This window comes from Bombina bombina, chromosome 2, assembly GCF_027579735.1.
Source record: "Bombina bombina isolate aBomBom1 chromosome 2, aBomBom1.pri, whole genome shotgun sequence".
NCBI lineage: Eukaryota > Metazoa > Chordata > Amphibia > Anura > Bombinatoridae > Bombina > Bombina bombina.
The window spans coordinates 942,772,877-942,799,708 of NC_069500.1; the positions used below are offsets into that span (position 1 = coordinate 942,772,877).

A 26,832-nucleotide genomic window follows, 5' to 3' on the forward strand; every position below is an offset into this window, starting at 1 on the left:
TTTTCATAATCGATTTGTTGGTTTGCAATTAGTTGGTCTTTGCACAACACCAGCTGCTTCACTCCAATGAACTCCTGCATATGGTATTGTGTTTTATGGTTATGTCCTTAGCCTAAAGGACGTCTACTTTTCACTTTTTCAGGACAGTATACGTTTACAACTACCCCTGGCTTATGTGCAACCCAGATATAATAGTCATCATTTGGATTGTTTATATTAAATCTGGTGATTTGGAACTATGCTTTTCATGATATAGTGCTCAGCTTGTTATTTACACCTAGCCCTAGATTGATGGGAGTTATTTAAATTGATGTGCACTATTATCTGTTTGCACAATTATTAGCGTATTGCTTGCTATTGCTGATTATATGTACTGTATAAATAAATGTGTAAGGCTTTGTCCTGTTATTGATATACAGTCCTTAGCGCTTCTGATTTTTTTTTTTTTTTAATAAATTGTGATAATATGTACCAGATTTAACCTTTAAAAGTATATATTCGTTATTTTTAGAGCGGACTAGATATTTTCCCTAACCTTATAGCTGGTTATTTACCATTGCATATAGATATTCAATATATTTTTATGTTAGAATGAAGTCAAGGGTTACTTTGAGAGGCCCCTTGCCAAGGTAGAAAACACTTAGCATTGGTGAATAGCTAACAAAGATAAATATCCCACTTTGGTGAAATTAGCAAAACCCTACTTATATACCTCAACAGCCTATTCTCTGCTGCAGGAAATATAGCTGCAAACAGAGAACCAGCCTTAGCCAGAAGCATGTGGACATGTTTGTTGAGATTTTTGCATTTCAATGCAAAGTTTCTGAAAGAGTGAATAACAGAATGTTATTAACAGTGATAGTCTAACTCTTTCTAGTTCTACCTCTTTTCAAACAGTTTTGTTTTGGTTAATTATAAAACTGTGCTCTGCTGCTTAAAAATTGAAGAAACAGTTGTGTTAATGTAAAGTTTTAGTCTGAAGTTTATATTTGTAACACTCATTATGTGGATTTTATTTAAAACATAGAAAACTATTATTGATTCTCTTTTTATCCGATTAGTCTAATAATCGAAAAAAATAATCGGCCGATTAATCGATTATGAAAATAATCGTTAGTTGCAGCCCTACAGGACTTGGTATGCAGATCTGGTGAACATGTCATCCTTTCCACCATGGACTCTGCCGCTGAGACAGGACCTTCTACTTCAGGGTCTTTTCAACCATCCAAATCTAATTTCTCTGCGTCTGACTGCTTGGAGATTGAACGCTTGATTTTATCAAAACGTGGTTTCTCCGAGTCGGTCATTTATACCTTAATACAGGCACGAAAGCCTGTCACCAGGAAAATCTATCATAAGATATGGTGTAAATATCTTCATTGGTGTGAATCCAAGGGTTACTCTTGGAGTAAGGTCAGGATTCCTAAGATATTATCCTTTCTCCAAGAAGGATTGGAGAAGGGTTTGTCAGCTAGTTCCTTAAATGGACAGATTTCTGCTCTGTCTATTCTTTTGCACAAACGTCTGGCTGAGGTTCCAGATGTTCAGGCATTTTGTCAGGCTCTGGTTAGAATCAAGCCTGTGTTTAAACCTGTTGCTCCACCATGGAGTTTAAATTTATTTCTTAAGGTTCTTCAAAGGGTTCCCTTTTGAACCTTTGCATTCCATAGATATTAAGCTCTTATCTTGGAAAGTTCTGTTTTTAGTAGCTATCTCCTCGGCTCGAAGAGTTTCGGAGTTATCTGCTTTACAATGTGATTCCCCTTATCTCATTTTCCATGCAGATAAGGTAGTGTTACGTACCAAACCTAGGTTTCTACCTAAGGTGGTATCTAATAAAAATATCAATCAGGAGATTTTTGTACCGTCACTGTGTCCTAATCCTTCTTCTAAGAAGGAACGTCTTTTACACAATCTTGACGTGGTTCGTGCTTTAAAGTTTTATTTACAAGCTACTAAAGATTTTCGTCAAACATCTGCATTGTTTGTTGTCTATTCTGGACAGAGGAGAGGCCAAAAGGCTTCGGCAACTTCTTTCTTTTTGGCTAAGGAGTATAATACGCTTAGCTTATGAGACTGCTGGCCAGCAGCCTCCTGAAAGAATTACAGCTCATTCTACTAGAGCGGTAGCTTCCACATGGGCTTTTAAAAATGAGGCTGCTGTTGAACAGATTTGTAAGGCGGCGACTTGGTCTTCGCTTCATACTTTTTCTAAATTCTTTAAATTTGATACTTTTGCTTCTTCTGAGGCTATTTTTGGGAGAAAGGTCTTACAGGCAGTGGTGCCTTCCGTTTAAGCGCCTGCCTTGTCCCTCCCTTCATCCGTGTCCTATAGCTTTGGTATTGGTATCCCACAAGTAATGGATGATCCGTGGACTGGATACACTTTACAAGAGAAAACAAAATTTATGCTTACCTGATAAATTTATTTCTCTTGTGGTGTATCCAGTCCACGGCCCGCCCTTTCATTTTAAGGCAGGTGTTTTTTTATTTTTAAACTACAGTCCCACCTCACCCCTATAGTTTCTCCTTTCTTTTGCTCGTCTTCGGTCGAATGACTGGGGGTGCGCAGTTAGGGGAGGAGCTATATAGACAGCTCTGCTGTGGGTGATCCTCTTGCAGCTTCCTGTTGGGAAGGAGAATATCCCACAAGTAATGGATGATCCGTGGACTTGATACACCACAAGAGAAATACATTTTTCAGGTAAGCATAAATTTTGTTTTTTGCTAAGAGGGGACATTTTCACCTTTTAGCCAATAGCAGTGCGGTAAATCCGGCTTGGCGCCCATGGGAGCCGGATTTACCGCACTGCTTATGGCTAAGAGATAAAAAATGTCACCCCTTAGGAAAAAAAAATTTTGCCGTTGCATTTGTTAGCAGCTCGAATTGCCGATAGGTTGAAACAAATAAAGGAGCTTTCTATATTAAGTATTTTACTTTAATGTCAAAGATACATCTGAAAGGTTCTCTTCATTGTTTAATGATAAATACAATTTCTTTCCAGTAATTGGCAAGAGTTTATGAGCTAGTGACGTATGGGATATACAATCCTACCACGAGGAGCAAAGTTTCCCAAACCTCAAAATGCCTATAAATACACCCCTCACCACACCCACAAGTCAGTTTTACAAACTTTGCCTCCCTATGGAGGTGGTAAAGTAAGTTTGTGCTTGATTTTCTTCTGTGATATGCACTTCTCAGCATTTTGAAGCCCGTTTCCTCTCAGAGTACAGTGTTTGTCAGAGGGATGTGAAGGGAGTATCACCTATTGAATTCTATGGTTTTCCTCAGGGGAAATCTGTTCATAGGTTCTCTGTTATCGGTTGTAGAGATTCATCTCCTACCTCCCTTTTCAGATCAACGATATACTCTCATATTCCATTACCTCTACTGATAACTGTTTCAGTACTGGTTTGGCTATCTGCTATATGTGGATGGCTATCTTTTGGTAAGTATGTTTTCATTACTTAAGACACTCTCAGCTATGGTTTGGCACTTTATGTATTAATGTAAAGTTCTAAATATATGTATTGTACTTATATTTGCAGGTCAGGTTTATGTATATTTCCTTTTGCAGACTATCAGTTTCAAAATTGGGAAAAACATATTTCTGAAGTTATTTTTTCTAACCTGGGGTATAGTGTTTTCTTCGAAATTGACTGTTTTCATTAATTTTCATGGGCAAAATTAGGCTTGCGAGGCCGCAAAATGCTAATATTAATTGCGTCCTTGGTGCGAGAATTTTTTTAGCGCAAAGGTACATTTTTGATGACGCAAATTCGTCATTTCCGGCGTTTTAGTTGACGCTAGGTTTCCTTGCACAAGATTGCGTCTGCCATGATGCTAGTTGCGTTATTTCCGGATGTTGTTAGCGCCCAAAAATTTAATTTTGCGTTGTGCGTCATACTTGCCACCAAATAATTTATTTATTTAAACCCCACTTCCTATATGCCCCTTGCCTTTTTCTATGCTCAGAGGGCTATGCTGTTTGCATTTTTTTTCCCCTTTCCTGAAACTGCCATATAAGGAAATAATGATAATTTTGCTTTATATGTTGTTTTTTTCTCTTACATTTGCAAGATGTCTCAATCTGATCCTGTCTCAGAAACCACTGTTGGATTCCTGCTGCCTGATAACAGTTCTACCAAAGATAAGTATATCTCTTGTAAATTAGCGGAGATTATATCTCCAGCTGTGGTATGTAATAGTTGTCATGATAAGCTTTTATATGCAGAGAATGTATCCATCAGTACTAGTACAATGCCTGTTGTTCCTTCAACATCTAATGTACATGATATGCCTGTGAATATAAAAGATTTTATTGCTGATGCGATTCAGAAGGCTTTGTCTGCTATTTGCCTTCTAATAAACGTAAAATGTCTTTTAAAACTTCTCATAAAGTTGATGAAATTTCAAATGACCGACAACATACTTAATTATTTTCCTCTGATGAGGATCTATCTGATTCAGAAGATTCTACTTCAGATATTGACACTGACAAATCTTCTTATCCCTTTTAAGATGGAGTATATTCGTTCTTTGTTAAAAGAGGTGTTGATTACTTTGGATATTATGGAAACTAGTCCTCTTGATCCTAAAACTAGTAAACGTTTAAATTCCGTTTATAAACCTCCTGTGGTTACTCCAGAGGTTTTTTTCAGTTCCTGATGCTATTTCTGATATGATTTCAAAGTAATGGAATAGGCCTAGGTTTAAACAATTGTATCCTTTGCCAGCAGTTAGATTGGAGTTTTGGGAAAAAATCCCTAAAGTTGATGGGGCTATTTCTACTCTTGCCAAACGTACTACTATTCCTATGGAAGATAGTACTTTCTTTAAGGACCCTTTAGATAGGAAACTTGAATCTTATCTAAGGAAAGCTTATTTATATTCTGGCTATATTCTCAGGCCTGCCATTTCTATGGCTGATGTTGCAGCTGCATCAACTTTTTGGTTGGAAAGCTTAGCGCAACAGGAAACAGACCCTGATTTGTCTAGCATTGTTCGCTTGCTTCAACATGCTAATCATTTTATCTGTGATGCCATTTTTGATATCCTCAAAATTTATGTTAGATCTATGTCTTTAGCTATTTTAGGTAGAAGAGCTTTGTCGCTCAAATATTCTAATGCTGACTTGGTATCTAAGTCTAGATTACTATCTTTCTTTCGAAGGTAACAATTTGTTTGGTTCTCAGTTGGATTCGATTATTTCAACTGTCACTGTCACTGGGAGGAAGGGAGTTATTTTTACCTCGGGATAAGAGGTCTAAGGGTAAATCTAAAGCTTCTTATCATTTTTGTTCTTTTCGACAGAATAAGGAACAGAAAGCCAATCCTTCCACCAAAGAATCTGGTTCCAATTGGAAACCTTCTTCAAGTTGGAATAAATCCAAGCCGTGTAAGAAACCAAAGCCAGCCCCAAGTCTGCATGAAGGTGCGGCCCTCATTCCAGCTCGGCTGGTGGGGGGCAGATTACATTTTTCCCATTAACCAGGAGATTGTTGTTCCTTCCTTGTGTCCTTATCCTTCTTCTCAGAAGGAACGGCTTTTGCACAATTTGGACGTGGTTTGTTCTTTAAAGTATTACCTACAGGCGACTAAATATGTTTGTCAGTCTTCCTCTTTGTTTGTGGTTTTCTCAGGAAAACGTAAGGGTCAGAAAGCTACGGCTACTTCCCTTTTTTTTTGGCTGAAGAGTATCATCCGATTTGCATATGAGACTGCTGGACAGCAACCTCCAGAGAGAGTTACGGCTCATTCCACGAGGGCTGTTACTTCCTCATGGGCATTCAAAAATGAAGCTTCTGTGGAACAGATTTGCAAGGCTGCAACTTGGTCCTCTCTTCACACTTTTTCAAAGTTTTACAAATTTGATACTTTTGCCTCAGCTGAGGCCGCCTTTGGGAGAAAGGTTCTTCAAGCAGTGGTGCCTTCCGTTTAGGTTCCCTGTCTTGTCCCTCCCGTATCATCTGTGTACTCTAGCTTTGGTATTGGATCCCATTAGTAATTAAGATGATCCGTGGACTCATTGTGTCATTAAAAAGACAAAATTTATGCTTACCTGATAAATGTATTTCTTTTTTGACACAATGAGTCCACGGCCTGCCCTGTTGTTATTGGAGTTGGTTTTGGGTTTGTAAACTTCAGACACCTCTGCACCTTATTACTCCTTTTCTCTCCTTGACTTCGGTTGAATGACTGGGTTGGGAGTGAGGGGAGGTGATATTTATCAGCTCTGCTGTGGTGCTCTTTGCCGCCTCCTGCTGACCAGGAGATGAATATCCCATTAGTAATTAAGATGATCCGTTGACTCATTGTGTCAAAAAAGAAATACATTTATCAGGTAAGCATAAATTTAGTTTTTTTGGTATAAAACACAATTATATTTCCAATTCCTTTTTTTGATGCTTTTTACTCCTTTTTTCTATCACGCCACTACTTGGCTATTCGTTAAACTGAATTGTGGGTGTGGTGGGGGGTGTATTTATAGACATTTTGAGGTTTGGGAAACTTTGCCCCTCCTGGTAGGATTGTATATCCCATACGTCACTAGCTCATGGACTCTTGCCAATATGAAAGAAATGATTTTATCAGGTAAGTTCTTACATGAATTATGTTTTTCTATTTTAATTTTATTATTAAACAAATGTATTTATTTTACTATGCTTTTAACCCTGCAAACAAGTTACATATTTAATCAAAAATGTGCTCCTGGTTCCCCCCAGACGAGCTCCACTGAACACATTTCTCATCTGGAGCAGAATAAGGGTATTCCATGCTGACACTTTTAAAGAGGTTAAACATTTTGTAAAAGAAGGGTATCTGTTTAAAAATGAAACAAAATAGAGCATTTTAGTTTTGCATTAGAATGTCAGTTTAAACTTAAAGGGTATGGGGGTGTTAAATACAAACACTTCTAGATGGTGTAAATGCTTTACAATATGTATATAATATAATTACAAGTTTCAGATGGTAGATAATGCAGCTCAAGAAGCAGAACTTTTTTTTTTTCACTTTCTGCAATGAGATGCCTTAAGTGAGAGGGTTTTTTTGCAGGTCATTTTTAAATAAAATTCAATCTGAAAGGGACACTGAACCCAATTTTTTTCCGTGATTCAGATAGAGCAGGCAATTTTAAGCAACTTTCTAATTTACTCCTATTATCAAATTTTCTTCATTCTCTTGGTATCTTTACTTGAAAAGCAAGAATGTAAGTTTAGATGCCGGGCCATTTTTGGTGAACAACCTAGGTTGTTCTTGCTGATTGGTGGATTAATTCACCTACACAAAAAAGCGCTATCCAGGGTACTGAACCAAAAATTGGCTGGCTCCTTAGCGTAGATGCCTTTTTTTTTCAAATAAAGATAGCAAGAGAACGAAGAAAAATTGTTAAGAGGAGTAAATTAGAATATTTGGGTTCAGTGTCCCTTTAAATTAGGCAGTTACACTAAAGTTCAGTTGCAATGTGTTGGTTAACTGGAGAATAAAGCAATTTTTAAAGTTGTATAATATAGTGCAGTAGTTGAAAATTTGATATTTTGTGAGACGTTGCGGCAGGTACTTTTTGTGTAGGACCCCCCAGCCTGTAAAAAGGCACCCAGAAATAGTGCAGAATCTGTTACAAAAAAGGTGGTAGGAGGGACTAGTTACTATTGTCCTTCCTGCCCATCTCTTCCTGGTCTATGTATTACAGACTGTTTCAGAATCTTCTCAGCTTGTCCTGATTACTCTGTCAGCTGCTTGTACCAATTTATTAACTTGTTATACTGACCTTGGTCTGTCCCTGTTTATGTTCAGACACTCTAAAGTCATCATAATTTAGCTGCACAAAACAACTCAAAATGCCCCATTTAGAATACCCTGGGTTATCTCCTTTTGCACATTGTATGCCATCATGGGGGTAATTTTAATTCCTGGGCTGCCATACGTTCTCAAAGGCAGCATAGGCCCAGAAAATAAATGTCAAGTTTTCATGTATGAAGACTGAAATGGGCAGGCCCTATATTTGGCCCTGTAAATTACAAAAATCCCCAAAAAACCTGTTCATGGGGGTATTGGTATACACGTGGGACGTCACTGAATACAAATTTGTGTCTTTTATAGCAGCATAACATATAATGATAATGGTATAAACTGTGAAAGTGTTGGTGTGAAGACCAAAAAAAACAACCCCCCCCCCCCCCCCCACTAAATTTGTGACTAAGTGGTTAAAAAAACAAATAAATGACTGGACATAACCCTTTTGGAATACTCTTGGTTGTCTAGTTTTGCATATGGTACGCCATCATGGGGGTAAGAGACATGAAAACCAAAAATGTTTCATGATTCAGATGGAGAATACAATTTTAAACAACTTTACAAATCTATTATATAATTTGCTTCTTTATCTTGGTACCCTTTGTTGAAGAAACAGCAATGCACAGAGATATATGTGCAACCATTAATCAGCAGCCCCTGAGGCTACCTAGGTATGCTTTTCAAAGACGGATACCAAGAGAACGAATCACGCTATTGAACTTAATGTAGCTCGCTCCCGCTACCAGACCAGAAGTTCAATAGCGCGATCCGGCGTGCTGTGATTAGACGGCGCACCCGCAAAGCTCTTTTGAAAAAGCAGACCAGATTAAAAGAGCCTGGAAAGGAGACCAGGTAAGGCAGCTTTGAGAACTAAAATCTTGAATCTTTTCATTTTAAAAGCTCTCGCTTAAATAATGTTATATAATTCTGCACTATGTGCAGAATTATAAAACATTATTTTTTAAGTTTACTGCCGCTTTAAAATACTAGCCATTACTAAAGTTACTTAAGATTACTCCCCCCCCATGTTTCTTGCACAAAAATGTACACTGACTGTTTTTAACCCTTTGAGTGCTAATGACGGCTCTGAGCCATCACAGAGTTTCTCACTCTGGTGCTAATGACGGCTCAGAGCCGTCATGAGCACTCTCCCACCTTGAGGGAGATCTGGGGGCTCCTTACTGCTGCTACCCCGGTGATCGTGCCTGTAGAGTGACAGGCATCGCCGGGGCTTCACGTGATGCGCGGTGACGTCACGCCCAATTACGTGATGACGTCACCGCACAACTTTATACTTAACAATGTTAAGTATAGAAAGAGGGAGCATGCTGCTTAGAAGCCTGTATCTCGGCTACAGACCCCCAAGACCCACTGTTGGAAAGGTAATCGCCTTAGCAGCCAAAGGGTTAAAGAAACATAACTAGGGATAAGGCATTTGTCCTCCAAAGTATTATTCAATGTTTTCTTTTGTCTGTTACCCATTTTGTGTTACATTTAGTTTGGTATTTTTCTTTGTTTTACTTCTGCACAAACTGCAAGTAAACTGTTATAAATGTCCTATCTGTACATATATTGTTGCTCTTTTAATCTTGTAGGAAATGAAATATCCTGCCATTCTTACATAGAACAAACGGTTAATGGCCCTATTGACACTCCTCCAGACGCGGCTGTACCTTGTTGCACATCTATCTTTTTGTATTTCTTTCCAGCCCATAAAACAAACTTTCTTATACCACAGGATTATTATCTCATTCCTGTATTCTACCACAACATGAAATAATCTTATTGTAGAAGCGCTGTTTGCTACAGAATTTGAAAGGTTAATGAGGAAATGCTATTTGCAGTTATGCGGTTGACTGGGTAGCATTATATAACTGTTGAATAATATTCTCCTTAGATCACTGGTTTTCAAACCTGTCCTCAGACCTCCCCAACAGGCCAGGTTTTCAGGATTACCTTGGATGAGAGCAGGTAAAATAACCATGTTTATTAATCGGCTGATTATTTTACCTGTGCTCCAATTCAGAAATCTATTAGAGAGGCCTGAGGACAGGCTTGAAAGCCAGTGCCTTAGATGAATACTAGCACTTCTATGTAAATGCTTTTTGATCTGATCATGATTAGATTACCTTAAACAGCCAGGGCTGTCCATTTAATATGCTGACATAATGATGTAACTTTAAAAGGACAATGTACTATAATTTTTTCCCCTATTATCTTTTTTTGCTGGAGTGTATTACATTGTTTACAAATAGCTTCTTTGCATTTATTTTGTCTCTCAAAATGGCACCAGGTAAACAAGAAGCAGCAGAAAAAAATACACTCCCTGTGGTGGGTGGGAGCGAGAGAGCAAATAATTGAACATGAATATTATAGTGTCTAAGTATTGGCCTTTGGTGTATGCAGACAGGAGGACATCTTTGTGTATAGAAAGAAATATATGATGTGGTGGTGTGCTCTCCTGTGAAGCTATTTCATATACAAAATAAACATAAAGGGCCAATTTCCCATACATTTTTATATTTTGCAGCTGCTATAAGTCGTTGGAAACACATTAAAAGGGAAACCAATTTTACATTACACAGTCCCTTTTAAGTTTTGTAGAATACAAAATGTATATGACATTGATTGGCACTGGGGCAAGCAGTTTATGTGTAAACTCTTAAAGGGACATAAAATACTTTCTTTATATATTCATACAAGCATTTATTAGCAGTTAAATATTACATTGCAAACTGTCATTTTGATGACATACCTCTTGATTCCTCTGCTGAAGCCATGTAGGGATAGATCTAGATAGGAAAGTCAAAATTAAACTTGCATGATTCAGATAGAGCATGTAATTTTAAGACACTTATAAATTCACTTCTATTTTCAAATGTGCTTTGTTCTCTTAGTACCCCTTGTTGAAAAAAATACGCACATATCCTACACTAGTGGGAGCTAACTGCTGATTGGTGTCTGCACACATTTGTCTCTTGTGCTAGGCTAACTAGATGTGTTCAACTTTCTGCCAGTAGTGTAATGTTGTTCCTTCAGCAATAGATAACAAGAGAATGAAGCACATTTGAGAATAGAAGTAAATTGGAAAGTTGTTTAAAATTGTATGTTCTATCTGAATCATAAAATATTTTTTTTGGGTTTACTATTCCTTTAATGAGCCATTACAGTTGTGAAACATCTGCTGTGTACAATGTAACAGGGTTCATCTCGCGAAGTCTGGAATATTCACTTCCAATTCTCAAAGGATTTAAAAACCCCACAATTAAAGTTACATACATTGTATGCAGTGTATTGTAAATGTGATTTGTTTTGTTTTACTGTAAATAAACATTTATTTTACAATATCAGGGGTTTCATAGGACTACAACATCGCTAGTGTTAAACTGACATGCTCTAACAGATTCAAGCATGTCTTTATTTGCTAATATTCGCTTTGCATGTAATAAAAAATATTTCTTTTGAAATGTATTCATTTTAGGAAATGGGTTCAGATAATTCATCAAATTGACCAGCTTCTCTTTTTTTTCCTCAGATACACACTTTATGTTGTGCTGAGAGTATAAACCATGTTATGCTGGGGTCACTCTGCTTTTGGTCAGCTTGGAATAACCACCAGGGGCCCTGATATTGTGTCCGAGCCCTGCCGTTGCAACTTCTTGTTGGACAAATGCATCAAGGAAGTGGCTTGTGGAGAGAAGCATTCTGTGTTCTTACTGAAGGATGGGAACGTTTATAGCTGTGGTTGCAATCAATATGGTCAACTGGGGCATGAGGACAAAGGAGGAAATGCAGGTATCTTTTATGCAACTTTCTCAGAGTATAATTATAAAATAAAAGTTTGTACATATAAGGTATCTGTGTCCAGAACATAGATTGTGAAGTTCAAGTGTTTCCCTAAGCTAGCACAGATAATAAAACTTTGTACAAAATACTTGTGTTGGGATTGTTTTTTTATACACTAAGACTAGGTGTTTTTTTGTGTGAGTAATCCTGATTTGGCACACATTACATCATTCAGCACATGATGCACGAACTCTCAAATTTCATTATTCAATTCATTCTTTGTTGTATGTAAATGATGCTATTTTAAAATCTATTAGTTTTATTTAAAAAAACAGCAAAAAAAAACACGTACATGTATACGTGGACACTTCTACTAATTATTGAATTAATGTGTTTCAGCCACACCCATTGCTAACAGTAGAATAAAATCCAGCACATAGCCAAGAAATCATAGGATGCCACCTTTACCACAAGTTAGTTTGTGAAATTCAAATGTAAGTGCTATTATTGTGATGTGGAAGCATCTAGGAGAAACAGCCCAGCCACAAAGTGGTAGACCACTCATAAAAGCATGGCTGCTGAGTGCTGAAACACGTAGTACATAAAATCATCTTCCATCTTTTGCGTCACTTGCTACAAAGTTCCAAACTGCCTCAGGAGCTTCATGAAATGGTTTTCCGTGGCCCAAGAAGCTGTACGCGGCCTCGCATCAATATGCGCAATACCAAGCATGCGCTGGAGTGGTGTACAGCACACCATCTGTACTCTGGAGTGATGAATCATGCTTCACTATCTGGCAGTCTGAATAAAGAAACTGGGTGTGGCAATGTCAGGAGAACCTACCTACCTGCAAGGCCCCTTAAAGGGACAGTCAACACCAGAATTTTTATTGTTTAAAAAGAAAGATAATACCTTTTATTACCCATTCCCCAGTTTTGCACAACCAACACAGTTATATTAATATACTTTTTACATCTGTAATTATCTTGTATCTAAGCTTCTGCTGACTGCCCCTTATTTCAGTTCTTTTGACAGACATGCAGTTTAGCCAATCAGTGCTCAGTCCTAGGTCACTTTACGTGCATGAGCTCAATGTTATCTATATGAAACATGTGAACTAATGCCCTCTAGTGGTCAAAATGTATTCAGATTAGAGGCAGTCTTCAAGGTCTAAGAAATTAGCATATGAACCTCCTAGTTTTAGCTTTCAACTAAGACTACCAAGAGAACAAAGCAACATTGGTGATAAAAGTAAATTGGGAAGTTGTTTAAAATTGCATGCCCTATTTAAATCATGAAAGTTTTTTCTGGACTTGACTGTCCCTTTAATTCCAGTGAAGGGTCATCTTTATGATACAGATATTTTAAACAATTGTGTGCTTCAACTTTGTGGCAACAGTTTTTGTGAAGGCTCTTTCCTGTTTCAGTATGACTGTGCCCCTGTGCACAAAGAGAGGTCCATGAAGACCTGGTTTGGTGTGAGGAACTCTAGTGGCCTACACGGAGCCCTGACCTCAACCCCATTAAACAGCTTTGGGATTAATTAAAAAGACTATTGCGAGCCAGCGCCTCATCCAACATCAGTGCCTGACTTGCAAAATATATATAAATATGTTGTAGCCGTAAAGGGAAGGCTGTATCTATATAAATGCCCATGGTATATAATATATAAGTATACATAAAATATTATATTATAAAATGATACATGGTTACAAACTGTGCTGCCATAGAGTGTCTGTAACATTGTATGGCAGCAATGTTTGAGATTAAAGTGATGGTAAACTCTCCCCTTTATAAAATCCGATCTGGAATGTAAGCGCTATTTTAGATCGGGTTTTATTCATCATGTGCAATGAAGATGCGCTATAACTCAGTTATTAATATAGATATGAAATTCAAATACCCCACGTTAAAACCACCCACTTCAAAAGTCAATTTTCCTGTCAGCTAAATGATTGAATTACTCTCCAATCAATGCTCTAGCTACAACAGAAGTGCCATATGGGGAGAGCGCTGATTGGACAACAATTCAATCTGTTAGCTCACAGAAAATGTTACTTTTGAAGTGGGCGGAGGAGCATGCAGTATTTGAATTTCATATCTATATTAATAACTAAGTTATACTGCATCTTCATTACAGCTAATGAATTAAACTTCATCTAAAATAGCGCTTACATTCCAGATCTGATTTTATAAAGGGGAGAGTTTACCATCACTTTAATGTGTATCATTGTTATAAACATTGCTTCTAACACTGCTGCCAAAAAGACATGCACACTCCTGAGCTCACCTAGGATTAAAAATTTCAAAAAGAACAGCAACACTCCAATCCAGTAAATTATTACCAATTTATTACAGCATCCGCAAGACAACAGCAACGTTTCGGACTACATGTCCTTATTCATGCTATACATACATAATTTCCTCTACACCTTATAAACCCTCAGTGAACAAAAAAAATGGAAAAAAACACACTTTTCTTTTTAAAGACACGATGAGTCCACGGATTTCATCCTTGTGGGATTACGCCTCCTGGTCAGCAGGAGGAGGCAAAGAGTACCACAGCAGAGCTGTATATATAGGTCCTCCCTTGATAGGAAGAGGTAAAGTGAGGTGTTAGATTAGTTTCTTCAATCAAGAGTTTATTATTTTTAAAGTAGTGCCAGAGAGTGCTGCTTTGTTCTAGGGTGTAGCCGTAGTCCATATCAGTCTCTACAGGAGAGCTTTTGGTGGCTTTAGAGCAATGGGAACTTGTGAGACATAATTCTCACTGTGCCTCCCAAATATTGATGCTGCCCTGCCTTTGGAAAACCTGAGGGATTCTAACTCAGGACTTTCTTTTCATTCTGAGGTCCATGGGAGGGATAGGACCTCTTCCACCTGGAGTCTGCCTTGCTGCCAGGCAGAAGATGAGGTAAGTGCTGACTTTATTTCTGGGGTACAAGAAGTCTCGGAAAAAGATTGGGCACTTTATTTGTTTACACAGACCTCATCAAATTGGGGCTCCTTTCTAGGGGTTAACATAGATGCAATTCTCCTAATTGTTCTAGGGGACACTTGGCAGTTTTAAACGCTGGCACTGGGGACATGTGATTTTTCTCTCCCGGCGGTTTTATAAAATAGCCGACCGGGAGGGTTTATACTGTCTGACTTTTATATTAAGCTCAGTGTGAGGGTGTTTGTTGCGACAGAGTTCATATGGGCTAAGCAGCTTCCTAGATGTAGGTGAAAGGAGCTAAGCAGCCTGTTATTTTGCTCCTGGTCGTTTAGATTAATGATAATGACGTCCGGGAGAGGATTGTTCATACAGCCTGACTTTTTGTGCAAAGCTCAGTGTGAGGTGATATGACAGAGTTTTATATGGGCTAAGCAGCTTCCTAGACATAGGTTAAAGGAGCTAAGCAGCTTGTTATTTTGATCCCGCTCGTTTAGCCCAATAATAATGGCGACCGGGAGTGGATTGTTGAAACGCCTACGAGGGGCGGTGCTTGCGTGGCGCCAATTTAATGGCGCATCGCATATTTGGTGCTTCCGGTCATCGGAAAGCAGGTCTATTAGATCCTTTTTGTGTCTGTTTAGGTTCCTTCTCCTCTTCGTTTCCGGTTAGCGGAGGGGGCTGGAAATACAGTGTGTTGTGCTTAGAGACAGCGCTACAGCTGTTAGATTCTTAAACAGAAGCTCTAACTGGCACTTCAGAGGAACTCTACTGAAGTGCTTTGGGGTTTACAAGATGCTTCGCTAGTATGCCTTAATATATAACATTTAAATATTAAAGACATACGTCAGTTTGATGATTCAAGAAGACTTTACAGTGCAGGGTTATCAGTTTGAAAGGTTCGACTTCTGTTATTAATCGAAAACACTGCAGGAGAATGTGGTTTCTTAGGATGGAACAGAAGCACACAAGAGATAAAGTTACTTTAAAATTTAAAGAGACAGTAACATCTTTCATGTGTCAATTTTTATTATAAATACTCCTTCTAAAGCGATTGGTGTTTAGGAGTCCGTTGACACTGGTCAATACATGACACAAATTTCTCATATAATGTCCAGGGGGATTTTTTTCTGGCCTACATGCAGTGCTCTGCGGTTCCTTGCAATTTTAATATGGAATTGCTGCACAAGACATGGTTGCTTTAATGTACATAGCGTTGTCTATTAACAGCAAGGTTGACATGCTAATTAGATTGTTTCTGACACAGAAATAAGAAGTTACTTTAACGTTTTTGTGTGTCAATTTTTATTAAAAAATTACACTCTTTTTGTAAGGTGTATCCAGTCCTCGGGTTCATCCATTACTTGTGGGATATTCTCCTTCCCAACAGGAAGTTGCAAGAGGACACCCACAGCAGAGCTGTCTATATAGCTCCTCCCCTAACTGCCACCCCCAGTCATTCTCTTGCAACTCTCGACAAGAAAGGAAGTATCAAGAGATATGTGGTGACTTAGTGTAGTTTTACCTTCAATCAAGAGTTTATTTTTAAACGGTACTGGCGTTGTACTGTTTTACTCTCAGGCAGAAATTAGAAGAAGAATTCTGCCTGGAGGTTTGATGATCTTAGCGGTTTGTAACTAAGGTCTATTGCTGTTCTCACACATAACTGAAGAATATGGGAAAACTTCAGTTGGGGGACCGGTCTGCAGATTACCTGCTTTGAGGTATGTTCAGTATTTTTATTTCTAGAGAGATGAATAAGTTCTAGAAAATGCTGACAGAGCCTTGTGTATTTGAGGTAAGCCTGATGCAGTGATTTAACAGCGACTGGGATCATGCTTACAAAACAGGGTAATACTCATGTTAATACTCCTATTACTTAGTGACAAAACGTTTACATGAATTCATAAATAGGATGTTTTTTCTCTGAGGGAGATAAGTCTTTATTTGGGGCCTAGTTTCCACATGGCTAGTCAGATACTCCTAGGAGTATTTTCTTAAGGCCCCTCTGGCAACCAGTACATGGTGGGAGGGGCCTATTTTAGCACTCTACTGAAATTTCTATAAACTATAAAGACCATATTATGGCGCTTAAAGATTTATCTCCAGGGGATTCTCTGACTGAAAAGAGGGAGATTATGCCATCTAGCTCTCCCCATGTGTCAGAACCTATAACTCCCGCTCAAGTGACGCCAAGTACATCTAGCGCGTCTAATTCTTTTACCTTACAGGACATGGCAGCAGTTATGAATGCTACCCTCTCAGAGGTATTGTCCAAACTGCCAGGGTTACAAGGAAAGCGAGACAGCTCTGGGGCTAGAACTAATACAGAGCTTTCTGACGCTTTAATGCCTGTGTCCGATATACCCTCACAATGCTCAGAAGCCGAGGCAGGTGAGCTTCTATCTGTGGGTGACATTTCAGACTCAGGGAAGGCGTTACTTCAGTCTGATTCTGAAATGACAGCGTTTAAATTTAAGCTTGAACACCTCCGCTTATTCCTTAGGGAGGTTTTAGCGACTCTGGATGACTGTGAACCCATTGTGGTTCCAGAGAAATTGTGTAAAATGGACAAATACTTTGCAGTGCCTGTTTACACTGATGTTTTTCCAGTCCCTAAGAGGTTTTCAGAAATTATTACTAAGGAATAGGATAGACCAGGTGTACCGTTCTCTCCCCCTCCTGCTTTTAAAAAGATGTTTCCCATAGATACCGCCATACGGGACTCGTGGCAGACGGTTCCTAAGGTGGAGGGAGCAGTCTCTACCCTAGCTAAGCGTACAACTATCCCCGTCGAGGACAGTTGTGCTTTCCTAGATCCTAACGGCTAAGAATTCAGGTTTTGCCATTTTGGCGCGTAGGGCGCCATGGCTTAAGTCCTGGTCAGCAGACGTTACTTCAAAGTCTAAGCTTCTTAACATCCTCTTCAAGGGACAGACCCTATTCGGGCCTGGTCTGAAGGAGATCATTTCTGATATTACTGGAGGAAAAGGTCAAGCCCTTCCTCAGGATAGGTCCAATAACGAAACTTCAAGAGTGGTGCAGCTTCAGTTTCCTCTAATGCAAAACAAGAGGGAAATTTTGCCCAGTCCAAACCAGTCTGGAGACCTAACCAGACTTGGAACAAGGGGAAGCAGGCCAAGAAACCTGCGGCTGCCTCTAAGACAGCATGAAGGAGTATCCCCCGATCCGGGACCGGATCTAGTAAGGGGCAGACTTTCCCTCTTCGCCCAGGCTTGGGCAAGAGACGTCCAGGATCCCTGGGCATTAGAGATTGTTTCCCAGGGATATCTTCTGGACTTCAAAGCTTCATCTCCCAAGGGGAGATTTCATCTCTCACAATTATCTGTAAACCAGATAAAGAGAGAGGCATTCTTACGTTGTGTTCAAGACCTACTGGTTATGGGAGTGATCCACCCAGTTCCAAAGGAGGAACAGGGGCAGGGCTTCTATTCAAATCTTTTTATAGTATCCAAGAAAGAGGGAACTTTCAGACCAATCTTGGATCTCAAGATCCTAAACAAATTTCTCAGGGTCCCATCCTTCAAGATGGAGACTATCCGAACCATCCTCCCTATGATCCAGGAGGGTCAAAATATGACTACCATGGACTTAAAGGATGCTTATCTCCACATTCCGATTCACAAAGATCATCATCGTTTCCTCAGGTTCGCCTTCTTAGACAGGCATTACCAGTTTGTGGCTCTTCCCTTCGGGTTAACCACGGCACCAATAATCTTTACTAAGGTTCTAGGGTCCCTACAGGCGGTTCTAAGGCCACGGGGCATAGCAGTGGCTCCTTACCTAGACGACATTCTGATACAGGCGTCGACTTTTCAAATCGCCAAGTCCCATACGGACATTGTTCTGGCCTTTCTGAGGTCTCACGGGTGGAAGGTGAACGAAGAAAAGAGTTCTCTCTCCCCTCTCACAAGAGTTTCCTTCCTAGCAACACTGATAGATTCAGTAGAAATGAAAATTTTTCTGACAGAAGTCAGATTATCAAAGCTTCTAACTTCCTGCCGTGCTCTTCATTCCGCTTCTTGGCCGTCAGTGGCTCAGTGTATGGAAGTAATCGGCCTAATGGTAGCGGCAATGGACATAGTTCCGTTTGCCCGCCTACATCTCAGACCACTGCAACTTTGCATGCTCAATCAGTGGAATGTGGACTACACAGATTTGCCCCCTCTGCTAAATCTGGATCAAGAGACCAGGGATTCTCTTCTCTGGTGTTTATCTCGGGTCCATCTGTCCAGGGGAATGAGTTTCCGCAGGCCAGAGTGGACTATAGTGACGACAGATGCCAGCCTTCTGGGCTGGGGCGCCGTCTGGAACTCCCTGGAGGCTCAGGGTTCATGGACTCGGGAGGAATCCCTCCTTCTGATAAACATTCTGGAACTGAGAGCAATATTCAATGCTCTTCAGGCTTGGCCTCAACTAGCTGCGGTCAGGTTCATCAGATTTCAGTCGGACAATATCACGACTGTAGCCTATATCAACCATCAGGGGGGAACAAGAAGCCCCCTGGCAATGTTGGAGGTTTCAAAGATAATTCTATGGGCAGAGGTTCACTCTTGCCATCTCTCAGCTATTCATATCCCAGGAGTAGAGAACTGGGAGGCGGATTTTCTAAGTCGGCAGACTTTTCATCCGGGGGAGCGGGAGCTCCATCCGGAGGTATTTGCCCAGCTGATTCAACTATGGGGCAAACCAGAACTGGATCTGATGGCGTCTCGTCAGAACGCCAAGCTTCCTTGTTACGGGTCCAGGTCAAGGGATCCCCAGGCAGCGCTGATACATGCTCTAGCAGCGCCCTGGTCCTTCAGCCTGGCTTATGTGTTCCCACCATTTCCTCTCCTCCCTCGTCTGATTGCCAAGATCAAGCATGAAATTCAATCATAAGATATGGTGTAAATATCTTCATTGGTGTGAATCCAAGGGTTACTCATGGAGTTATCCTTTCTCCAAGAAGGATTGGAGAAGGGATTGTCAACTAGTTCCTTAAAGGGACAGATTTCTGCTCTGTCTATTCTTCTACACAAGCGTCTGGCAGATGTTCACGTTTTGTCAGGCTTTAGTTAGAATCAAGCCTGTGTTTAAACCTGTTGCTCCACCATGGAGCCTAAACTTAGTTCTTAAAGTTCTTCAAGGGGTTCCGTTTGAACCTCTGCATTCCATAGATATCAAGCTTTTATCTTGGAAAGTTCTGTTTTTGGTAGCTATCTCTTCGAGTTATCTGCCTTACAGGGAGATTCCCCTTATCTGATCTTCCATGCAGATAAGGTAGTTTTGCGTACCAAACCTGGGTTTCTTCCTAAGGTGGTATCTAATAAGAATATCAATCAGGAGATTGTTGTTCCGTCACTGTGTCCTAATCCTTCTTCAAAGAAGGAACGTCTATTACACAATCTTGACGTGGTTCGTGCTTTAAAGTTTTATTTACAAGCTACTAAAGATTTTTGTCAAACATCTGCATTGTTTGTTGTCTATTCTGGACAGAGGAGAGGCCAAAAGGCTTCGGCAACTTCTTTCTTTTTGGCTAAGGAGTATAATACGCTTAGCTTATGAGACTGCTGGCCAGCAGCCTCCTGAAAGAATTACAGCTCATTCTACTAGAGCGGTAGCTTCCACATGGGCTTTTAAAAATGAGGCTGCTGTTGAACAGATTTGTAAGGCGGCGACTTGGTCTTCGCTTCATACTTTTTCTAAATTCTATAAATTTGATACTTTTGCTTCTTCTGAGGCTATTTTTGGGAGAAAGGTCTTACAGGCAGTGGTGCCTTCCGTTTAAGCGCCTGCCTTGTCCCTCCCTTCATCCGTGTCCTATAGCTTTGGTATTGGTATCCCACAAGTAATGGATGATCCGTGGACTGGATACACTTTACAAGAGAAAACAAAATTTATGCTTACCTGATAAATTTATTTCTCTTGTGGTGTATCCAGTCCACGGCCCGCCCTGTCATTTTAAGGCAGGTGTTTTTTTATTTTTAAACTACAGTCCCACCTCACCCCTATAGTTTCTCCTTTATTTTGCTTGTCTTCGGTCGAATGACTGGGGGTGGCAGTTAGGGGAGGAGATATATAGACAGCTCTGCTGTGGGTGTCCACAAGTAATGGATGAACCCGTGGACTATATACACCACAAGAGAGAGAAATTTATCAGGTAAGCATAAATTTTGTTTTTTCTGAACCTTCTCCTTTTAAGGTGTTTCCTATTTGGGAGTATGTTGACAATGGTCACTTTATGCCACAAACTTATAGTGTTCACAAAATGTTGGGGCACACATGCAGTGTCTTGCGCTTCCTCCCATACTCCGTCCGGAGTTTTTCTTTGCATATCATGTATTCTATGTTTTTCCCACGTGGAAACTCACCTTACTAGAGGAATTATTTTCAACTTAAGCACTATCCGGTGTAATCTATCCTAGTGCGTCCAGTGAGTTATAAGGAATGGAAAGACCGCATTCTCTATACTTAAAGAGTTGTTTCCTATAACTGACTTAGCTAAGGAGGCTGGGCAGACATTACCTAGGGTGAAAGGAGTAGTTTCCAGCTTAGCGAAGATAACTACTATTTCCTTAGAGAATAGTTGGATTTTTCAAAGGTTATATGGATAAAAATTGGAAAAGGGATGTACACCATGGCTTACAATTAGTGATGCACCGAAATAGAAATTCTGGACCGAATCCGAAAATCCGGGATGCACTTGGCCGAAAACCGAAACTGATACCGAAAATGTATTTTTTTAAATTATTTTTTTTTAGGTTTTATTTTGCATAATTCGAGCCAATAAAAAAAGCCCACACTTTTATTGAAAGTAACATACTAAAATTGGACAAAAATATCTTAAAACAATAATATGCTACACAATAATTTTGGCAAGAAAAAAAAAACAGGCAAAAAATAATGTCATTTTTGACCAAAAAATGTTTCTGCGTCCAAAATTTTGGTGCATCCCTACTTAAAACAATTATAAATATCAATATACTGTATTATTCTTCATTTAAGTTCTATGTAACAATCATATTTAACATACTTTATTTGAATAATTGGTAAAAAAAAACTAATCCTAGAAAACTCATTATATGTAGAACAGTAAGTGAAGTAATAAACTTAAACAGCAGCTCTAGGCTAGCATCAAATTTGAAATATGCTACACAATAATTTTACCAAAACTAACAGGCAAAAAAAAATGAAAAACGAAATAGCCAAAAATGCAATTTTCGGCCAAAACTTTCTGCGGCCGAAACTTTCTGCGGCCGAAATTTCGGTGCATCCCTACTTACAATGGCATCCAACTGTGTACTTTAATACCGTCATTAGTGCGGCGGCATTTTGGTTTGATGCGTTATCTGATACTATTAAGTCAGAAACTCCCCTGAACAAAATCTATTTCAAATTCTTGCCTTGAGGTTTTCAAAATGGGAGCGTAGGTTTCTGGTTTCTCTGTCCCAGCTCACTGCAGATGTATGATCTAAGTCAAAACAAATTCCTGAGTTTAGGAATACCCAGTGTTTACATGTTCTTTGCTTTTCTCCTGTTAAGTGTAGTCAGTCCACGGGTCATCATTACTTATGGGATATTAACTCCTCCCCAACAGGAAGTGCAAGAGGATCACCCAAGCAGAGCTGCTATATAGCTCCTCCCCTCTACGTCACACCCAGTCATTCTCTTGCACCCAACTAATAGATAGGATGTGTGAGAGGACTGTGGTGATTATACTTAGTTTTTATATCTTCAATCAAAAGTTTGTTATTTTAAACGGCACCGGAGTGTGTTGTTTTCTTCTCAGGCAGAATTTGAAGAAGAATCTACCTGAGTTTTGTATGATCTTAGCGGACGTAACTAAGATCCATTTGCTGTTCTCGGCCATTCTGAGGAGTGAGGTAAACTTCAGATCAGGGGACAGCGGGCAGGTTCACCTGCAAAGAGGTATGTTGCAGTATATTATTTTCTAAGGAATGGCATTGACTGAGAAAATACTGCCAATACCGATATAATGTAAGTACAGCCTTAAATGCAGTAGTAGCAACTGGTATCAGGCTGACATGTATGTATGTTTACACTTCAGTATTCTGGGGAATGGCACTTCACTGGAATAATACTGTATGCATATAACTTTTAGCCTAACTTGCAGTGTGAATGACTAGCAGCAGGCTTTTAATGACATTTCATAAATTAGATTTTAAACGTTTGCTGGCATGTTAAATCGTTTAATTATCTGAGGTACTTGGTGAAAAATTGTTTTGGGCGTTATTTTCCACTTGGCTGTCGTTTATTTTAAATTAAAACAGTTTCACTGAGCTTCCCTCACTGTTGTGTGTGAGTGGGAGGGGCCTATTTTGGCGCTTTTGCTACGCATCAGAAATTCAGTCACAAGTCTGCCTTCTCTCCCTGCATGATCCAGAATGTCTCCACAGAGCTCAGGGGTCTTCAAAACTTATTTTGAGGGAGGTAATCACTCACAGCAGACCTGTGAGACTGTGATAAAAACGCTTATATTTTCAATTGTTATACGTTTTTTCTGATATTAAGGGTTAATCATCCATTGCTAATGAATGCAATCCTTTGCTAAATTTATGCTTTTACCGGGTAAATTTGGTTTTTATAACTAATCCGGTTCATTGTTATTCAACTGTCATAGTTTTTTTTCTGTGCTTCTTAAAGGCACAGTAACGTTTTACATATTGCTTGTAAATTTAGTTGAAAAGTATTTCCAAGCTTGCTAGTCTAATTGCTAGTTTGTTAAACATGTCTGACTCAGAGGAATCTCTCTGTGCTATATGTGCAAAAGCCAAGGTGGAGCCCAATAGAAATTTATGTACTAATTGCATTGATGCTACTTTAAATAAAAATCAATCTGTACATGTTGAACATCATTCACCAGACAACGAGGGGGAAGTTATGACGACTAACTTGCCTCACGTGTCAGTACCTGCATCTCCCGCTCGGGAGGTGCGTGATATTGTAACGCCAAGTACATCAGGGTGGCCATTACAAATCACTCTACAGGACATGGCTAATGTTATGACTGAAGTTTTGTCTAAATTGCCAGAACTTAGGGGTAAACGAGATCACTCTGGGGTGAGAACAGAGTGCGCTGATATTGCTAGGGCCATGTCTGATACTGCGTCACAATTTGCAGAACATGAGGACGGAGAGCTTCATTCTGCGGGTGACGGATCTGATCCAAATAGACTGGATTCAGACATTTCAAATTTTAAGTTTAAGCTAGAAAACCTCCGTGTACTGCTAGGGGAGGTATTAGCGGCTCTGAATGATTGTAACACAGTTGCAATCCCAGAGAAAATGTGTAGGTTGGATAAATATTTTGCGGTACCGACGAGTACTGACGTTTTTCCTATACCTAAGAGACTTACTGAAATTGTTACTAAGGAGTGGGATAGACCCGGTGTGCCTTTCTCACCCCCTCCTATATTCAGAAAAATATTTCCAATAGACGCCACCACACGGGACTTATGGCAGACGGTCCCTAAGGTGGAGGGAGCAGTTTCTACTTTAGCTAAGCGTACCACTATCCCGGTGGAGGATAGCTGTGCTTTTTCAGATCCAATGGATAAAAAGTTAGAGGGTTACCTTAAGAAAATGTTTGTTCAACAAGGTTTTATATTGCAACCCCTTGCATGCATTGCGCCTGTCACGGCTGCGGCAGCATTTTGGTTTGAGTCTCTGGAAGAGACCCTTGACTCAGCGCCAATAGATGAGATTTCACACAAGCTTAAAATCCTTAAGCTAGCTAATTCATTTATTTCTGATGCCGTAGTACATTTAACTAAACTTACGGCTAAGAATTCCGGATTCGCCATTCAGGCACGCAGAGCACTGTGGCTAAAATCCTGGTCAGCTGATGTTACTTCTAAATCTAAATTACTTAACATACCTTTCAAGGGGCAGACTTTATTTGGGCCCGGTTTGAAAGAAATTATCGCTGATATTACAGGAGGTAAAGGCCATGCCCTGCCTCAAGACAGAGCCAAACCTAGGGCTAGACAGTCTAATTTTCGTGCCTTTCGTAGCTTCAAGGCAGGAGCAGCATCAGCTTCCTCTGCTCCAAAACAGGAAGGAGCTGTTGCTCGCTACAGACAAGGCTGGAAACCTAACCAGACCTGGAACAAGGGCAAGCAGGCCAGAAAACCTGCTGCTGCCCCTAAGACAGCATGAAGTGAGGGCCCCCGATCCGGGAACGGATCTAGTGGGGGGCAGACTTTCTCTCTTCGCCCAGGCTTGGGCAAGAGATGTCCAGGATCCCTGGGCGTTAGAGATCATATCTCAGGGATATCTTCTGGACTTCAAAGCTTCTCCCCCAAGAGGGAGATTTCATCTTTCAAGGTTGTCAACAAACCAGATAAAGAAAGAGGCGTTTCTACGCTGTGTACAAGATCTATTACTAATGGGAGTGATCCATCCGGTTCCGCGGTCGGAACATGGACAAGGGTTTTACTCAAATCTGTTCGTGGTTCCCAAAAAAGAGGGAACCTTCAGGCCAATCTTGGATTTAAAGATCCTAAACAAATTCCTAAGAGTTCCATCGTTCAAAATGGAAACTATTCGGACAATCTTACCCATGATCCAAAGAGGTCAGTACATGACCACAGTGGATTTAAAGGATGCTTACCTTCACATACCGATTCACAAAGAACATTACCGGTATCTAAGGTTTGCCTTCCTAGACAGGCATTACCAGTTTGTAGCTCTTCCATTCGGGTTGGCTACGGCTCCAAGAATCTTCACAAAGGTTCTGGGCTCTCTTCTGGCGGTACTAAGACCGCGAGGAATTTTGGTGGCTCCGTACCTAGACGACATTCTGATACAAGCGTCAAGCTTTCAAACTGCCAAGTCTCATACAGAGTTAGTACTGGCATTTCTAAGGTCGCATGGGTGGAAAGTGAACGAAGAGAAGAGTTCTCTCTTACCACTCACAAGAGTTCCCTTCTTGGGGACTCTTATAGATTCTGTAGAAATGAAGATTTACCTGACAGAAGACAGGTTAACAAAGCTTCAAAATGTTTGCCGTGTCCTTCATTCCATTCAACACCCGTCAGTGGCTCAATGCATGGAGGTAATCGGCTTAATGGTAGCGGCAATGGACATAGTTCCTTTTGCACGCCTGCATCTCAGACCGCTGCAATTGTGCATGCTAAGTCAGTGGAATGGGGATTACTCAGATTTGTCCCCTACTCTGAATCTGGATCAAGAGACCAGAAATTCTCTTCTATGGTGGCTTTCTCGGCCACATCTGTCCAGGGGGATGCCCTTCAGCAGGCCAGACTGGACAATTGTAACAACAGACGCCAGCCTACTAGGTTGGGGCGCTGTCTGGAATTCCCTGAAGGCTCAGGGATCATGGACTCAGGAGGAGAGTCTCCTTCCAATAAACATTCTGGAATTGAGAGCAGTTCTCAATGCCCTTCTGGCTTGGCCTCAGTTAACAACTCGGAGGTTCATCAGGTTTCAGTCGGACAACATCACGACTGTAGCTTACATCAACCATCAAGGAGGGACAAGGAGTTCCCTAGCAATGATGGAAGTCTCAAAGATAATTCGCTGGGCAGAGTCTCACTCTTGCCACCTGTCAGCGATCCACATTCCAGGAGTGGAGAACTGGGAGGCGGATTTCCTAAGTCGCCAGACTTTTCATCCGGGGGAGTGGGAACTTCATCTGGAGGTCTTTGCCCAAATACTTCGACGTTGGGGCAAACCAGATATGGATCTCATGGCGTCTCGCCAGAACGCCAAACTTCCTTGCTACGGGTCCAGGTCCAGGGACCCGGGAGCGGTCCTGGTAGATGCTTTGACAGCACCTTGGACTTTCGGGATGGCTTATGTGTTTCCACCCTTCCCGATGCTTCCTCGTTTGATTGCCAGGATCAAACAGGAGAAAGCATCGGTGATTCTAATAGTGCCTGCGTGGCCACGCAGGACCTGGTATGCAGATCTAGTGGACATGTCATCCTGTCCACCTTGGTCTCTGCCTCTGAGACAGGACCTTCTAATTCAGGGTCCTTTCAAACATCAAAATCTAATTTCTCTGAAGCTGACTGCATGGAAATTGAACGCTTGATTTTATCAAAGCGTGGATTTTCGGAGTCAGTAATCGATACTTTAATACAGGCTAGGAAACCTGTTACCAGGAAGATTTACCATAAGATTTGGCGTAAATACTTACACTGGTGCGAATCCAAGAGTTACTCATGGAGTAAGGTTAGGATTCCTAGGATATTGTCTTTTCTACAAGAGGGTTTAGAAAAGGGTTTATCTGCAAGTTCTTTAAAGGGACAGATCTCAGCTCTGT

General features: G+C 40.4%; 1 protein-coding gene across 2 annotated transcripts in view; it reads left to right on the top strand.

Moving 5' to 3' along the window:
• Positions 1–26,832, top strand: part of HERC3 (HECT and RLD domain containing E3 ubiquitin protein ligase 3) — a 299,938-nt gene that overhangs the window by 56,477 nt on the left and 216,629 nt on the right. For both annotated transcript variants that reach the window (XM_053703420.1, XM_053703421.1), the window contains exon 2: positions 11,334–11,593. In XM_053703420.1, the coding sequence (XP_053559395.1) occupies positions 11,368–11,593 (226 nt within the window). In that variant the 5' untranslated portion in view covers positions 11,334–11,367. The remainder of the gene's footprint in view (positions 1–11,333; positions 11,594–26,832) is intronic.